This window comes from Calliphora vicina, chromosome 3 (genome assembly GCF_958450345.1).
Source record: "Calliphora vicina chromosome 3, idCalVici1.1, whole genome shotgun sequence".
In the NCBI taxonomy this organism is placed as follows: domain Eukaryota; kingdom Metazoa; phylum Arthropoda; class Insecta; order Diptera; family Calliphoridae; genus Calliphora; species Calliphora vicina.
The window spans coordinates 29,631,909-29,651,069 of record NC_088782.1 but is presented as its reverse complement, the minus strand read 5'-3'; the positions used below and the strand labels follow the sequence as shown (position 1 = coordinate 29,651,069).

At 30.8% G+C, this 19,161-nt stretch overlaps 1 protein-coding gene across 2 annotated transcripts; it reads left to right on the top strand.

Moving 5' to 3' along the window:
* Positions 1 to 255: 255 nt before the first annotated feature.
* On the top strand, positions 256 to 10,835 carry LOC135954066 (intermembrane lipid transfer protein vps13F). Of its 2 annotated transcripts, none has more exons than XM_065504121.1 (2): positions 256 to 634; positions 10,362 to 10,835. In XM_065504121.1, the coding sequence occupies exons 1-2, from the start codon at positions 368 to 370 to the stop codon at positions 10,563 to 10,565; spliced, it is 471 nt and encodes a 156-aa protein (XP_065360193.1). In that variant the 5' UTR covers positions 256 to 367; the 3' UTR covers positions 10,566 to 10,835. The 2 variants fall into 2 exon arrangements, with proteins under 2 accessions (XP_065360193.1, XP_065360191.1); XM_065504119.1 differs by having other exon boundaries at positions 262 to 661.
* Positions 10,836 to 19,161: the final 8,326 nt, after the last annotated feature.

Sequence of the window (19,161 nt, the reverse complement as noted above, 5' to 3'; positions counted from 1 at the left end):
CAATCGGAAAAGGTCATAGATCTATAAAAATTAATGTTAAACCAAAGAAAAAAATGTATTTATAATTTGGTAGCAATTTCATACAAAAAATCCATTTCTAATTAACATTTAAATATCTACAATTCTAAAAACATAATTAAAAAAAAAGCACAGTATATTCCATAAATTAAAAAAATGTACATTTAATTTAAACAACATGCATTGTCATTGTTTATCTTTATAAAAGTGAAATTAAAACAAACAAATAAAAAATCAAAAGAAAAATTTAACAAGCACATGTCAGTTGAAAAGAAAACCCCAAAATAATTGTAAAACAACAACAACAACAAAAAGAAACCAAAAATATAAAATTGAACAATAACTAAAAATGACACCAGATATTATAACGAAAGCAACAATGACAGCTGCAACAGCAACAGCACCCAGCATATCGAAAGCAATATATACAGTATCATCAGCAACAACAAAAACATCAACATCAACATTATCATCATTGTCAATGAGAACAGCAACAACAGCAATATCAGCAGCAACATCAACAACAACATCATCGCCATCGACAACATCAATTGTGCAGCGACATCGATTAACAATCGAAAAATTGCGACATCGAGTGCATCAAATATTGAAATGTGTAATTAATTTGCATATTGATATATTGGTAAATGAACAATACACAACTACATACATACATAACTATTGTATATACAATACATATTTAAATACACTAACAATACATGGCTTTTACTTTTACCTTTTATATTCATATTTCAGTTTTTCCATCTTTTTTGTTTTATTTTGCTTTACATTTTTGCATTAATGAATATAGTTGTATAATGTATGCAAGCTTTTGTTTCCAACATTTAAATCAAATGCATATTTAAAAAAAACAAATTCTGAAATCTTTATCATTAAAATTTAAAAAAAAAAAATATTTGGGGGATTCAAATGGTCTGCTATTAGGTCGTATTGTCATAATGTCCTAAAATATTTTTTAGTTTAAACAAATTTTTGTTTAAACTTTCAAACAAAAAAGTTGTAAACTAATAAGACTTTTTGAACCATTTTTATTCTTTTGTCATAAAATAACACTTTTTTTGTTTGCAGCACAACAACAATTTGTTTAAACTAAAATAATATTTTAGGACATTATGACAATACGACCTAATTGTAAAATTTTTGAACATAGAAAACATTTTTGTTATATTTATTAGCTACGAGCACTTAATTAAATTTAAGTCCACTTTGCCCAAAATCGGTCCAAAATATATAACATTTTGCTATATTTTCATTAGAAATTCCAAATATTGAAAAATTTGACCTTTGACCTTCACGATTAGTGGTTAACGTTTTCCGATTTTAGTAAAATTTTCAGACCATATTTAAAATTGCCAGGACTATAATATTATGAATAGGTTTTACTCAAAATTTATAACAGTAAGGAAATTGGTCTCATTCGCCAAAATATGGACAAAAAAATAGTTTTTCTTAAAAATCACAAAATTTAAATCGTAGGTACGGAAAAACTATAAGAGATATTTTCATATTTTTTTCACATTTTTATTCCTCATTATATTCTCAATAAATTCAAAAGATCAAAAAATTCTGAAATTTGTTTAACAAAATTTTTAAAAATTTGAAAATGGAGATTTGAAACAGCCCTTAAAAAATATAATTTTGTTTGCCATACCTGCGAATAGGTTAACGGTATCCAATGAAGACAAAAACTCATACACAAGTAAATACGGATATTTTTAGCTATTATATATATATATTAATTTTTTTTTCCTAAATTTCTTGTTCAAGTGACCTGAGAAACGTTAATGGTCTGGCGAATTTGTAATAACTTTAACATTTTTTAACCAAATTTTGTCATTCGATTCATTTGCATTCAATTTCAAAAGTATTTATTTAGTAGCACCATTTTTACAAAAAACTGAAAAAATTGCATTTTTTCCGAATTTAAGCGATAATACAGTTTTTGGGTAATTTTCAAAAAAAAAAAATTAATGTAATATTCATTAATATAAATAAATCTACATATTTTAACGAGTTTCACCTATTTATTTCATATAAATAGTAAAATTTTGCATATATCTGAACTTTGACCTCGATGCGTCCAGAAATCGTTGTCCGATTTGGCTCAAATTTTCAGCACTCAACTCTTAGGCCTAGTGTCACAATATTCAACCCGGCGCTCTTTGAAATCTAAAAAAAGCAAGTAAGAAAGTATGTTCGGTCAAGCCCGACCATATAATACCCTACACCAAGTAAATGAGCAAAAACATTTTTCTTTTAAAATTTTAATAAATTATATTTTTGAGTGATTTTCGGAAGTGGCCTTATATGGGAGCTATGACCAATTACGGACCGATCACCTTGAAATTAGGTCGTATGATTTATGTCTATACGAAAGTTATTTATGTTGAATTCTGTGTATATACCAACATTTTTAAGAGATTTATGAACGCTATAGTGATTTTCGGAAGCAAGTCTATATGGGAGCTATGACTAATTATGGACCGATCGTAACAAAATTTGGTGACATGAATTTTGTATATATGAAACTTATTCGGAACTAAATATGGCTGATAAAGTCCAATTTCGAGAGGACATTTGTATGAGGGCTAGGTGAAATAATGGACCGATTTCAGCCAGTTTCAATAGGCTTGGTCCTTGGGCCGAAAAATTTATATGTACCAAATTTGATCGAAATATCTTAAAAATTGAGACCTGTACTCTGCGCACAAGGTTTACATGGACAGCCAGCCAACCAGCCAGCAAACCCTCCCCATTATACCCTCCCCACTATGGTGGTGTAGGGTATAAAAATCGTCTGTCACTCTAATGTAGCACACACATTGTACAAAAATATACAACCAACATTTTTTCTCACCTAATTTTATTTTTTTTTTAAACCAAAATTTTTTTCACCTAAATTTTATACAAAATATTAGTTTCATCAAAATTGTTTTTAATATTTGCTGAAGGATACATAAGATTCGGCCTAACCGAATATAGCACTCTTACTTACTATACCCTTCACAATGAGTGGCAAGGGTATATATAATTGTAATTTCTACATCGTAATAGATAGCGAAGTCGATATAGCCATGTCAGTCTGTCCATTTGTATGTTGAAATCAACTTTACGTAGCCCCAAAATAACTTACAAACATAATTGATATATCAATATATCAGGAATTCTCCCGGAACAGTTGCTATTTAAAATCGAGAAAATCGGCCCACAAATGGCTGAGCTATAAAGAAAAAACCGGGAATCCAGATATATATTTTTTATATATATCTGGATTACTAAGTCATTAATATAGACAATATGGATATATAATGATAGATATTTCAAAGTCCATTGCAACGATGTATATAGGGATATAGAATTTTTTTTAACCAGAATCAAAAGAAACTATTTTTTTAACAATTGTGAAAAAAATTTAATTTTGTTTACATAAAAATTTGTATTTGAAAGTATAATTGGTGAAGGGTATACAACAAATGCAACTCTACTAAAAAAAACATGTATTTTGTTTTTGTAAAAATATTTCCTAGCTGTCAAACAGCTAAACAACAGCTGACAGCCAAAAAAAATAAAGAAGTAGAAATTTACTTTCACGGAGAACAGCATCTCATTATATTTATACTTATATATGCTGATTATTTAAAACGATTACTTTTCTACTGTTTTATATTTGTTCTTAAAAGAAACAAAAACGTTATTGGTCAATTCACATGGTCTTCTATCATGTCATATTGTCATAATGTCCTAATATTTCAAAATGGTTGTTATTGCCTTTCAAGCATAAAATGTCCTAAAATAATACTACTCTATATGCTATATTTATTGTGTTATCGTAACCAACCAGCAGAGACCTGTGCCGAAGTCGTTTAAACCGAGCCGCCTAGTCGTGAAATCTTAGGACAATATGACATGATAAGAGACCATGTGAATTCACCATATATTTAAATTAAAAAACCAGTGTAAACAAACTTTGACAGTTAGAAACTACTCAGCTGGCTCTTTAACGTCACCTGTAATAAATTCGCCTTGCAATAGTTGATGTTTTTCTTATATTTTCGGTACATATTCCTGAGAGTTCTTTAAAAACAGGAAAGTTGTGTGATATGGTATCTTTTGTAAGCGGTTTTTTTAAAGAACTTATATGTCATTTTTAAGAGTAAATATCTGTCATTAATTCTCACTTAGTTTTTGCTTCGAAAATGTATAATGTTGTGCCACCAAAGCATCATATGCGGGAAGTTTTGCTTTAGTTCTTTAATTTGAAAAAATTGCCGTGAAGCACATCGATTGCTCTCCAAAGCTTATGGTGAATGTGTTTCATCAGTTTGAACGTGCGAGAGATCGTTTGTTCGGTTCAGAAGTGTTGATTTTGACACGGAAGACAAAAAAGTTTGAGGACCAAGAAATGGAGGCATTACTCCATGAAGATCGTTGTCAAACTCAACAAGAGCTTGTAAAATCAAAAATTTCAAAACTTTTGCGAGCAGTAGGATTCATCCAAAAGCAGGGAAGTTAGGTACCATACGCATTGAACCTGAGAGACCTTGATTTTGTTGCTTAAACGCTATAAAAGAAAATAATTTTTGCACCGAAACATTACTTGCGATGAAAAATGAATCCATTACGATAACCCCAAGCGTAGGAGATCTTATATGAAGCCCGCTCAAGCATCCGAATCGACACCAAAGCCAAATATAAATGGTAATGCTCTGTATTTGGTGGGACCATAAGGACCATATCTATTACGAGCTACTGAAATTTGGCCAGACCATCATGGGGTACCTGTACCGAACGCTACTGATTAGTTTGAAGCGAGCAATGGACGAAATGCGCTCAGACATGAAACAGTAATATTTTTAATAACGACAACGATCGGCCCCATGTTGCAATACCTCTTAAAAACAATTTAGATAGAAGTTGTTGGGAGGTTTTGCCTCACTTCCCAAGTACAGACCTTGTGCCGTCGGACTACTATTTGTTGCGATCGATGCAGAACGATCTCTGAGGGATACGCTTCACTTCAAAATAGAGTATCCGAAATTGGTTTGAAAGGCCTCTTCACGACTTAGAGTCTTAGATCAACAATTGGCCACTTTTTAGAAAAAGATGTAATGATTATGTTGAAAAACTAATATTTGATACTGAAAAACCTATAACATTTTCATACAGCTTTCTTATGCTGATATTTACCATATTAATAGGTTTTTAATATGTAGGTTACTTATGTATAAACATAAATATTTATCACATTTTTGGGTTAATTATTTTTATTTCCTCAACAACTGATTTAAGGTAAGCATCTGCTTATTATTAATTGATTTTTGTTACCCCATTTCCCTTAATCATTTCTTCCATTTCTTTTATATCTCTCTCACTATTTCTAATGCCTACTTAACACTGTCGATGATTTAACAAACTAGAACGCTCTGTCAATGTCATATGTTGATATGTGGTGTTTAAAAAATGCAATAGAAAAAAAAAATAAGTCAACAACTTGAGCACAAACTAAGCAGATTTGAAATATGAAACTATATACAGTGTTGATGAAATCTGGTATTCTATGATGCAGAAAAATACTTGTACAAAGCTTAAGTACTTAAAAATCATAATATTGTTCCACTGAACAGGTTCCAGAAATGATAGCGGATGTCAATAATGAATCGGAAGTGGTTGTGATTAAAATTATGTTCCAAAATATCAATCATATTTTTGATTGAAGATTTTGGGACATTTTTGGTACCAAATAATTCGTCACAGTATTGCAGTACAAAGTACTCGTTGTAGAGCTAGTTATTTTAAAACAAGTTCTGAAAAATATTCCCGGAGAATTATATCATTCATTAAAAAACCACTTATGATTTATGAAAAATGTTTGTTATTATTGCCCTACACTGTATGTTTGAAACACCGGCCGGCATACCTGTATCTTTATGCATCTTTAGTTTTATTTTGATTCATTATTTATTTACTCATGGATACAGATGAATAGAGATGTTTAGAAAAGCCGTCGTTTAAAATGAATAATGACAGCGGAAAAATTAAATGAAATATGAAGTAAATTGATATTTGACTAAATGTTAGCAGGTATTGGGGTATTTAAAAAGAATTTAGTAACAGGAAATAAACAACATTAGTCATTGACTAAATATTAAAAATTATTTTCAAAAAAACATGAAAAACTAAATTTTAGTATTGAATTCTTGAAGATCTAGGTTCATATAAAACTTGTTTATGTCCAATTTCAACACGATATAATTTTCTGAGGGGGACCTTGTATGGGGACTAGGGACAAATGTTTCCCGATTTTCGTCATACTTTACAGTATAATTTAAGAGGACTTAGAACTAAGTTGTACATAATGTTATTGCATCATAATCAACATTTTTATTACGGCTCAAACACTATTTCGGGGGGACATTTTTATGGGGACCGACATTGCTCATTTCCAATACCAAACAAATCTTATCAACAGAAAGTATTTCGAGGGTTTATATCAGCGATGTTCACGCCATACAACAATTGTTTGAAAAATTTACACACATTTGTTATTCTCTTTTAAAGACTTTTGTTCATTCATCGCTGAGCATGCGAAGAAAACACATGTGGCGGACTATCGTCATTTTTTTCAGAAAATTATTAGGCATTGTTGTTGGTTGTTTCTGTTCGAAGCATAGCAAACACACGCGTTTCAATTACAATTGAGGTCAATAAAACAAAGTCAAAACTAAATACAAAATTTAAGAGAATTTCGGACTTACAATGTATATATTTTCATTTCCTTAAAATTTAAATTACATTCATTTAATAAATTGGTATTATTTGACATAAATTCTAAATCAAAACTTTCTTCATTTTGTTATTATTTTAAGTGTTTGACATTATGTTTGCTGGGTAGCTCTCTCACCAATACATCTTAATTTTTATTTTTGAACATCACTGGTTTATATTCAAATAGTGCTATATGGAAAATCAACATTTTACAGGAGAGCGAAAAAACTGTTTTTTTCGTTAACTATAAGAGTAATAACTAAAGTTTATTTTACAATGCTATTTAAAAATGACGTCTAAATCCTACATATGTTAAGTTTATATTAATTCCTGATATTCGCGCTTATTTGTTAGATAGCACTTTTTACAAGTTGAAGTTTTTTGATACTAACAGTGAAATAAGCAGATAGCACTATTTGAACAAAAATAAAAATGAGCTTTAATGTATACTTTGAGGATTTTATGTAAGTAATAGGGTTCATACACAACACCATCAATGATGTGCCATCAAGTGATTGTGCAATTAAGCTGGACACACACACTACATCAGCATGCTGGTACAAAATAAATTTTTTACCAAAAATTGTGTGGAATAACGATAAAATTTGTAATTCATTTATTATTGCTATTATCCTAAAACAAAAATAAGAAAGGAGTAAAAAAACGCGTTTGGATGAAGAAATTGCTAGAAAACAAAGGAAAGCTAGGTTTTATTTAACTTGTATGAGCTAATTTTACAACACTCGATTCAACCATACTGGTACAATCAAAAAAATATCAAACTATTTTTGATAAAGCACCAGCAGCTGATACAATCACACTTCAAGGTCATACACGGCCAATCAGCTGGCACAATTAATGATGATGTAGTGTATGGGCCCAATAACACGAGTTTTTAATATTTGCTTAGTTGAATAGGACATAGTTTTACATACGTGAAGAACTTCGTAGTTGTAAGAAAGTTTATACATAAATCTAATCAGCTTTCTAGAATTTGCCACAGAATTTCTTTTCTAGGAAGCTGTGCTTTGCTTAATTTGCTTACTTTCTCAGGACATACTCCAAAACGTTTCAAATGTAGGCTGTAGGGAATTAATTTTGTTGGTTGATCGGGCTTGTCCGACTATACCATTTTACTTGTTTATTAAAAAGCCTTCTTCGTTTCTTTTCACAACGATTTTTGTTTATTTTTTCGAATGAAATATTAAAATAAAATATAAAAAATCAAATAATGCAAATTTAAAATATTATTTATAACTTAAGTAGTGAAGATAGAAGGATACAATTTTGTCATGTGGTATTCAGTATTTGGATCTTTAACTCACTATTTTTTTGAAAAAAAATTATTGGAAATCTAAAATGATATTCAAGGATACAAATTTTAAAGGACATTTTTTAACATATTTTGATCCTGACATGATAAAATCAAAATAATACGAAATATTTTACAACCCTTCTTGATCATTTGACATCAAATTTGGCATAGTAGGATGATCACAAGTATTTTAAAACATGTTTTCAAAAATTTACTCCTCTGAAAATTTTAAGTCCTTTTAAAAGCAAACAGTATTACGAAATGAAAACACAGTTTTTCTCCATTTAATTTATAGTTTTAGACGTATATCATCCGGTTCGTGTCTAATATTGAGTGTCGTACGGTGTAATATATATTATCTATTTATATAAAAACAAGTAAGAAAGTATGGTCGGTCAAGCCCGACCATATAATACCCTACACCAAGTAAATGAGTAAAAATATTTTTCTTTTAAAATATCAATAATTTATATTCGTGAGTGATTTTCGGAAGTGGGCCTTATATGGGAGCTATGACCAATTATGGACCGATCACCATAAAATTAGGTCGTGTGATTTATGTCTATATTAAAGTTAACTATGTTGAATTTTGTGTGTATACCACCATTTTTAAGCGATTTATGCACGTTAAAGTGATTTTTGGAAGCGGGTCTATATGGGAGCTATGATTAATTATGGACCGATAGTAACAAAATTTGGTGACATGAATTTTGTATATATAAAACTTATTTGGAGCGAAATTTGTGTAGATACATAGATAAATTAAACATTTATGACCGATAAAGTCCAATTTCGAGGGGACATTTGTATGAGGGCTAGGTGAAATAATGGACCGATTTCAGCCGGTTTCAATAGGCTTGGTCCTTGGGCCGAAAAAGTAATATGTACCAAATTTGATCGAAATATCTTCAAAATTGCGACATGTACTCTGCGCACAAGGTTTACATGGACAGCCAGCCAGCCGGCCAGCCAACCAGACGGACGGACGGACATCGTTTAATCGACTCAGAAAGTGATTCTAAGTCGATCGGTATACTTTAAGGTGGGTGTTAGACTAATATTTTTGGGCGTTACAAACATCTGCACAAACCCATAATACCCTCCCCACTATGGTTGTGTAGGGTATAATGAAATGGTCCATGTGTATAATGGCATCACGTGAGAACGGCTGGACCGATTTGGCTGATTTTTTTTTATTCGATTCGAAGTTTTCAGGAGATGGAATATTTTTGTTTATTTGAGTCCAGTCAACTGTAATAAAAAAGCTACCTAAAGTATGCAGTACAAATTTAGATATTTCAATTGCAAATAAATAAGAACAGGCAGGCAAACATGAAGAACTAACATAGTAACATAGTCAGCTAGTATTTTATAAAAACACTTTTAATATTTTATTATATACACGAATATTTCATAAGCATATAGCACTTTTTTACTAACAAAATAAATTGTGTCTTAGATAGCACAATACAAATTTTATGAAAAAAACCATTGGAAATATTTTTATTTTTTTAATTTAAATGACAGATGTGAAATTAGTCAGGGAATACGTTGCTATAAAAAACTAATTTTCGAGAAAATGTCATATAGCACTATTTGAATATAAACCCTCGATTTGTAGAAAGCTAGCTAGCTCGTTTCGTTTGGCCCCTATCGTGTTTTCAACAGATAGACGAACAGAGGGTTATGATTTACTCAGAATATATATACTTTTGTGGGTCTTCGATGAATATTTCGATGTTATTTCGACAAACGGAATGACAGACTCAATATGCAACCAATTTTAATATCAGTGGTCGGCACTCATAACCATCAGAGTGAGCATGATTGGAATAAATAAAAATTATTAAACAAAAAACAAAGATCACAATAAATAACTGGTCAGTTTGAAGCAGATAATAATAAACCATGTTCTCTTTATGCCTACCACTGCTCAGTGGGGCAGAATCAAATTTTTTTTGGAAATAGATCTGGTATTTCTAAACGGCTGGTCTGATCGGGATAAAATTTGACGTGGGCGTAGCCAAGAAGTATTCGAGTTTAAGTAATTAAAATGGGCCCTACAAATGATTCAAACACGTGCAATCCCATCATATCGGACCAGCCGTATAGAAATGCCAGATTTATTTCCAAAAAATTTTGATTCTGCCCCACTGTGCACTGCTTTATATTAAATCGTTTCCTAAATATAATAAATAACTATTCAAACTAATTGTAACTTAAATCCTTTGTCTACTTTCAGGTTCTTGAGTCGAATGTAAATCAACTGTTAGACGAGGTTAAAGAATTCAATGCCGATTTAATGGAAGTCAAGAGATTAGATGATCTTATCGAGACTTTAAGAGACTACAGTGGACCCACCATATACCATGAATGGCCATTTCCCTTAGTATGTCATGCTACTATAGATGAAGCTGATTTAGCACAAACTCTTAATACATCATGATGCTAATTATAAAAAATATATATACTCGTACTATACTACTATCTATCATTTAATCAGGAGCCTAAACATCTAAATTTAAATTTTTGTATTAGAAATATGTAATTCTGTTTAATATTTATTTTGCTCCTGCATTTAATTCAACAATGGACTGTTATTTATGTAATTTGTATTAAAATATTTAATTTTTAACCATATGTAAATGGAGTTTGTTTTTCCTTTTTTCTAAATAAACAATAAAGACCGAAATGTTTTTAATTATTTTAAGCAAAATGTTTACTTATTTATTTGTTTGTTTGTTACTCCACTCACTTTTTTAAGTTATAAAATGGGAAAAAACTTGCTTTTATTTTATTTACAATAATTTTGTTTTACTATGAATGAGTTTTTATTTTTCAAATTTTCATCTCTACATACTTAAATGTTTACATTTGAAATATTCGTACCCGTACTCATGCACAAAAACCAGATGTTTGTGGTTAAAAAGTTCTAAACGTTAACATGATATAGATTAGGTTAAGTTCAAAAAACAGTTTAAACAAAAACTAAACAGAAAAAAAAATATGTATAAACTCTCAACATTATTTTATTTTATTTAATTTATCATTGGAAAAATAACAACGTTTCAAAGTTTCAGTGTGCCTTTGAATTAAATATTTGTGGGAAACAAAATCCAACTGATTCATTCTGCTGGGTGGGCAAACAAAATATGGACATATTCAAATAGTATATGTAAAAAATGTTGTTTGTATTTATATTGTTTATATAAAAAATTCGAAAAAATATTTTTTGGTCAGCTATATGGAACGTTTTTGCTGAGTTTCAAAAACAAAATTCTTGGATGTATATCTAATATATTGATATAAGAAGTGGGTCCGTCAGATATCTGGGGCCTGAGGATATCTGATGAACTTCCAGAATAAATAATTTGTAGGAACCTAAACTCTACTCTTATTCAAGTTAAGTAATGAAATAGAATGCATAACGATCGTAACGGAGTAAACTCCCCTTCTTGAAAACGACTTTAGATCTCGTAGTGTTATCAGTGATTTATATTTGAAGCAGTCACGATTGAAACATGTTCCGAGAAGAACTTAGAGACATATTTCCTTTGTTTTGATTATGAAATCTAAATTGTCGACCTGCGTCTTTCCTATTGTAAAGACTCAAACGATTAATAAACATCTGAGGAGCAAGATTGCTAGAATTATGAATTCGTGCCTTGTGCAGGAGAGTCTTAGGACTAGAGGAAGATTACAAGGTGGGGTATCATCACCCCTATTGAGGCAACTGGTTGTCAGCGTTATCCTGAAAACTTTTGAGACAAGAAATCTTAAGATAGTATCTTATGAGGAAGAAAGTTGTGATACTTTTTAAAGGGATGTTTCATACACATAAGATACTTTCTTATGATTTCTTCCTACTATCAGTGAAATCATGCTGACATCGCTTGGCTAAATGGTTTCTTGGACTGAAAGTACGGGCTGAAAATCGGAAGAGTAGATCTTAAATTAGCTGAAAAGGCAAAGTAGTTGGACAACATCTGGGATAACAAATTATCTTGGAATAGGAACACCCAGGAATGCTTCAAAAGAGAACACGAAATCCCAATTATATTTCATAGGTGAGAATTAAGGCTTGCGACCAAGGTTATGCCATTGTCAGGTGGGAGTCTATGAAATTTGATATCGATAAGACTCAGATCTGCGCCACACTTGGTATCACAGGTGCCACTAGAAGCCTACAGCTTAGGATATCATAATATGCCTACTACATTTTGAGGTATATGTAGAAGGAGTGGTGGCAAAATACTTCCTATGACTCTATGAGTTTGCAAGGTCATACTAGGATTTTGTATGAAATCTCGAAGATTGGAAGAATGGCTGGATCAAACGGACTGTTTCAGAATATGCATTATTCACAGACAGATCTAAGATGGATATAGGCTCATTGATGGTCTCAAAGAGGAGACTGATACTCGGTTGTCATATAGACTTCCCGGCGAATGGAATGTCTTCCAGGCTGACGGTTTTGAATTTCCACGTGGTCAACTTCAAAATAATGTAACGAGCATCGAAATGAGATAGCAGACGATCGTATAAAGCAAGGTTCTGTACTGGACTAAAGATGAGAGGTAAAACCAACGTTGTGTCAATATTACATAGTACTATCTGAGAGGTATGCACTTGGATGTAACCAACCAATCTTAAGAGAACAGACTGGACTGCAAAGCTTCAAGGGTCATATGATGCTAGACATTACAGTTACCAGATTTTTATTAGGGTTGGACAGCGAGAGTTTGAGGACATTGGATAAGGATGATAAAGAGTCACTAGATAAAGTCTAGAAAAAATGGGGAACGGCATTTTTTTTCGATCTACGTGTCGAAGAGATTAAGACGATGGAATATATCATCAGTAATTGCCCAAGTCTACAACGCAATATTATGACTGGGCAAGCGACTCTACGATGGACATTACTACATGTATACTGGGACATACTTTCTGTTTCATTGGAGATATCAGATGGCATTATGACCAGAGTGTGTGAATTGGGGGGGATGTTTTGCTTCCTACTTCTTCATATTTTCAACCAACAATATTTGAAAATTATCATTATCTTTCGTTCTTCTTTTTAATGTATATTCTCTCTTATAGTATTTTGAAGGGATATAAGAGGTGTCACGTTCACTATCTATATACCACCCAATTTTATCCTAACTATGAGCAATGGTAACAAAGTAATTCGCAATAAATTTTGAAGAATAAAAGTTTTGGAAATATTCGATAATAACTGTTACTTTGTATGGTAGGTTCCATGCGATAATAATTGTTATTTTATATGGGAGATTCCATAGGCTAGGTGAAATCAGAGACCGATATTACCCATTTTCAATACTAAACAAACCTTATCGTTTGCGCTCAATCGTGTTTTCAATGGGCAATATGTGATATCATCTAGTCCCCATACAAATGTCTATTAAAGAGGAATAACTAATGATTTTCATATCTTTATATTTCTGTCCATATTTTGTTGTGTACATTTTAGTGTTTTCTATTTGCTGCTAACTTATTTAAATCAACGACTAGCACTGTTGCAATAGTAAATAAAAATAAATTCAAATCAAAATAAAAATTAATTAAATCAAATTTAAATAAGTTGAAACATTTGAAGTGGTTAATTTTGAGCATAATAAACAAAAGTTGATTTAAGAACAGAAATCAAAATTCTCTTACTTTAAGCACAATTAAAAGAGTACAAATCATAGAGAAACATAGAGCGGAAACTAGAAAAAAACACAAACATAAAAATTACTCAAAATAATCACACATACGAGAGTTGTTTTTGTTTTCACATAGTTTTTTCTACTAATATATTCTCACCAGTTAGGTTTCTGACAACTGAGTTAGGTCTCTGACAGAAGAGTTTCCGCTCTATGTCTATTCTCTATGGAACAAATATGTCTATCTATATATATAAAAATGAAATGGTCCATGTATGTAATGGCATCACGTGAGAACGGCTGGAGCGATTTGGCTAATTTTTTTTTATTCGATTCGAAATTTTCAGGAGATGGTTTGTAAAGAAAAATTCTGAAATTCCGGGTAAAACTCGGAAATTTTTTTTCTTTTTTAATCCAGTCAACTGTAATAAAAAAGCTCCCTAAAGTATGCAGTACAAATTTAGATATTTTATTTACAAATAAATTTGCTGGCAGGTGTATGTGGGTTGGAGAAACTTGAAGAACTAACATTAGTAAATGCTACCGGGCGAAGCCGGGGCGGTCAACTAGTTGTTAATATAAGGGAATTCCTAAAGGGTAATTTTAAAATTCATCAATAAGAATTAACTTTTTAAATGGATAATTTTTATAAGAATTAAACAAAACAAATACACTTTTATGCTCATGTATCGTAATTAGGGTTTTTATCCCGGGAATTCCCGGGACAAATTTCCAGGGAATTTTGCCAATTTTTTACTACCCGATTCCCGAGATTTTTAGTCGGGATTCCCGGGAATTATAAACTGACGAAACTACAAAGAAAACAAGTTAGAACTCTATTTTTTTAAAAAAAAAGGTTAAACATTTTTTTTACAGTTTTTCGTTGTTGCTGTAGCAGCAGTGTTTGCTGAGGTGAAAGCCCTTGGCCGAGTGAACTCGGGTCATTCCGCTGCGTAGAACCGGGTGTCGTGGGAATGACAGTTTTTCGTTTATATCTCCGCTTATTATTATTATTATTTATTTGGGGTTGTTCGAATGAACATTTAAAAAAGCATATGGAAAACTACACGATCTGGAAATAAAGGTGAATAATCTTCAGTGCCAAGATTGACCGGTGCGAATTATTCCAGAAAACACCAGTAGAACAAGGGCCCCTATTTTTGATGGCGGCACACCATTTGGTATTTTCAAGTATAGAATTGATTTTGGCCATTTTGGCAACAATGACAGCTTTATAATGAGTGTGTTCTGCAGCTGTTCTATTATAAAAAATTCACCTTTGAATCCAATAATTTTGAAATTTTCGAAATCAACATATCTCTTAACTATTCAGTTAAATGTATTGAATTCATTTCTTTTACTAAAAGGCTTAAGATATTTTTTTTCAATTCATTTTGAAAATGATTAAAAGCTAAAAAAAACTGAATGAAGAAAAAACATTTTAACTCAATTTGTAGTAGATTTGAATCAACAAAAATTTAATCGTTCAAAGTTAGAATAAATTCTGTTATTAATTCACTTCAAAATTAATTCAATTAGATATTGCGAATGGATTTATGAAATGAAAGGCTGACATTTTTTAATTACGGATTAAAATTTTATTCAATTAAGATCAAATTGAATTAATTAATACGAAGTTCTATATATAATGATTATAACACAAAGTTTTTATATGAAATTTTGCTATAATATTCATAGTTTACGGTATTATTATATATTTCGGGAATAGCCGAGTACCCGGGAATGTAGAGAAAAATTTTAACGATTCCCGAGAATCAAAAAAGGTCGGGAAATTAAAAACCCTAATCGTGATAAAAACAAACAGTGGTTCTATTTTTGTGGCCATAATTAATTACATCCAAACGGCTGGACCGATAGACTTGTCGATAGTCTGCTAGACTATTATTCTGATGGTTGCGAGTTCGATTCGCAGTTTGTGTTTGTTTAAAAAATTTTTGGATTTTACCTTTTAAAACTCCCTTAACATTTTACATTTACTAACTTTCGAAAATAACAGCAAACATTTTGTTTCAGTTGTAAAGGCAAGCTGCGTTCCACTTGTTATTATCGAATTATTGGCTTTAAGCCAAACTGCATGACGAATTTCCAAATCCTTCAAACACCTACAACTCTATTGACACTTCAGATACATATTTGAGCAAAACATTGGTGACTGCTCCTCTAAATATTATTTAAAGTTTTCGGAAAATGAGAATAAATAGTGGCTCCTACGTCAGCTTCGCTATGATTCTCTCTTTATATTGTTGCGTTTTAACCTTTTCAAAACGTTGGTTTATTTCCTTTAAATAAACCGGATACTTTTGATTGCAAATAAAAGCCGTTTAGTAGTTTGAAAATGGTAACAACTCTTTATTTATTTATAATGAACAACAACAGAATTAAATAGTCACTCAATGTTTGTTTATAAATTTGCAGAAATACAGACACACTTTATAATGTACACGAATTCACTTGAAAAATACAGCACACTTTAATGCACTCAGTTGATGTTTATTCGAATAGCGTCTCTGATAAACTAACTAACGACTGCAACCTCTGCCACTATTTATAACACTGCCATCTGCACTCTAGATTGTTCTTTAACTGTCAAAGCTCGTATTTTCGAAGCCTAGAGCATACGCCATCTCTGGTGAACTTTCTACAATGTTCATTAACTGTCAAATGATCAACTCAAAGCTTTTATTTAATGTTAATAATGCCCACAGATATGTTATAGTTTGAGAGGTACTGCTTTCAAATAGCATTATGCAACTTTAAATCAGCCGTTAAAATCGTTATATTTGAATTCAAGTACAATTTCATACACAGAGAAAACAGATTCGTGATAGCAACCGAATTTGTTGCCGAGTTGTTGATACTGCCTTAGTGACCGAATTTTACAGTTGTGGCTACAAAATTTTAGAAGGGATAACCAACGATTGGTTTCTTCAACTGAAATTCTTCTTTATCAACTGACTTTCAGTTGATAGAACCGAAAAATTCTATGTGTACAACCGAATCATTCGATTGGCAACAAATTCGGTTGCTATCATGAATCTGTTTTCTGTGTGTAACAATATGTATAGTAACAAATTCTTCAACACAAATTAGTTTCATAGCGATCGGTTCATAATTTATCATAGCTCCTATAGCTCCGAAATTCACTAACAAACTAAAATTATTGAAATTCTAAAAGACAAATGTTTTTGGTCATTTACTCAGTGTAGGGTATTATATAATATTTTCGTGCTTGGCCGACTAGAGTTTCTTTCTTGTTTGAGTTTAAAGAAGTAAATTTATACATATTATTCTTTTGATGATACGAGTAATAAACAATAAATACAAAATTGTAGATATGTATGTATGTGGTTTCCCAGCTTCTGTAGATTACTCAACGCTTGAACGCATCCATATTTCCTCTGCATTTAATATTTAAAGAAATGTTCATTCCGTTGTTTATTATCACTGGCCGAAACCCTTTTATACTTTATTCTATATTGATATGAATATTAATTATTATCATTTGTTTTTTTTTTTAAATAATAATAATTTTTATTTTTAAACAATGTCAATATCAATTCGTAAATAAAAGAAGTAAATTGGTTGAAACGAATTATAAGTACCCTACAAAATCATTAATGAAATTATGTAAAGTATTGAAATATTAAATTTCCATATAAAAATTATTTTACAAACGTTTAATTTAGTGACAACAAAAACGTTTAAATTCTTAAAGCTCTCTTACCACATTCTTTAACTTTAAGACAGCACTATCTCACTACAGTTAGCCGCTGTGTTACATACAACATGAACAACCATTAAAATTAACAATCCTCGTGCCACATTGAAGGGCATAATACCAAGTTTATTATTAAAAACCAACAACGAAATGAGGAAAAACAAGCCGGAAAACTGCAGTACTTATTTACTGATAATATTTATTTATAATGAGTCATTCAATGTCAAAGTGAAAGGAAGATGATGGAAAAATATATTGTTTAATGTCTGTACGAGTAAAGACATAAATAAGTAAAGCCACAATTTAAATAACATCCATCATGATGCATCATGAAACACGAAAAGTGTCTCATTATCGTATGGACATAATTGCGAATGTTGTATGTTTTATGGTTTGTTTCACTGACCACACTCACTACATACAAGAGCATTAGGGTGACACAAAAAACTCCTTGTGGATTTTCCCAATTTAAATAAAAGTACATAAAATAGGACTAAATTTTTGGACAAACGATTCTACGATGGAATGGGAGACATTACTAGTTGTGTACTGAACTAACTAATTGAAGTTTTGATATAATGTGAACCAGAGATAACTATTTATATACACAGTGACATCTTCTAGTAGTTTCATGAATTATCTAGCGGGCTAAACTATAATGTTCTATTTTTAAAGCTTTTAGTAGCTTTAATGTTAATGTTAGCAGCTTTAACATTTATCAAAAATGTTAATAACAGCATATTAATAACATTGTTGCTAAGTAGAAGTTTCGAGAAGTTTTCGTTAAATTCAAATTGATAGTAAAATTTCGTCTGCGACGGATATTTCAATATGTTACAAACGGAATGACAAAATCAATTTACTCCCCATATTTTTTGATGGCAGGTATAAAAACCTTAAAAACGTATATTTTTATACTTTGATCTAAATCACCAAAAACTGACGCCCGGACAAAAACATTGAAAAATTGTTTCTTCAAACAAACTAATCATTAATTTTAGTTGAAAAAATCTATATCTTATTTTTAGTCCATAAAAACTAGGACACACTAATGTAAATGTTTGTATGTAGGAAGAGTATAAGATGTATTAACTAGTAACTTCACAATCGTATTAATTACACTGCGCAACAAAACAATAAAAAAATTACAATATACTCATCAAGTTGAAGGCACTGTTAAATATTTCATCAGACTGTTTTTTAAAATTTTTAAGCTAAAACTAAAATTTATATTATTTGTTAAACATCTGAACAAATTAAATAATTTTATAAAATTTTGGGACTTCATTTACCTTAAAAACTAAAAAAATTTCATATGCTGATTTTCCACGAATAAAAATATAAAATTTGAATTAATGTACAATTTTAACACTTAAAGATATCATAACAAAATTTGGAACCAATATAGACTCAAATGTCCTGAAATCAGTGGCATTAGAATTTTTGAATTTTTTTATTTTCAAATACGGAAATTCCTAAAACGGGCAAAATGTGTTCCGAAAACTGGGTTTTTTTAGAAAGTGCCTATTGTGACGTTATTTACCGTGTGATAGTAAAAATACTTTGTAGGTATTTAAGAAACATATGGTTTTATACAAATATGGAGCTTTTTCATGTATCAGTGATTTGCCTTTTTA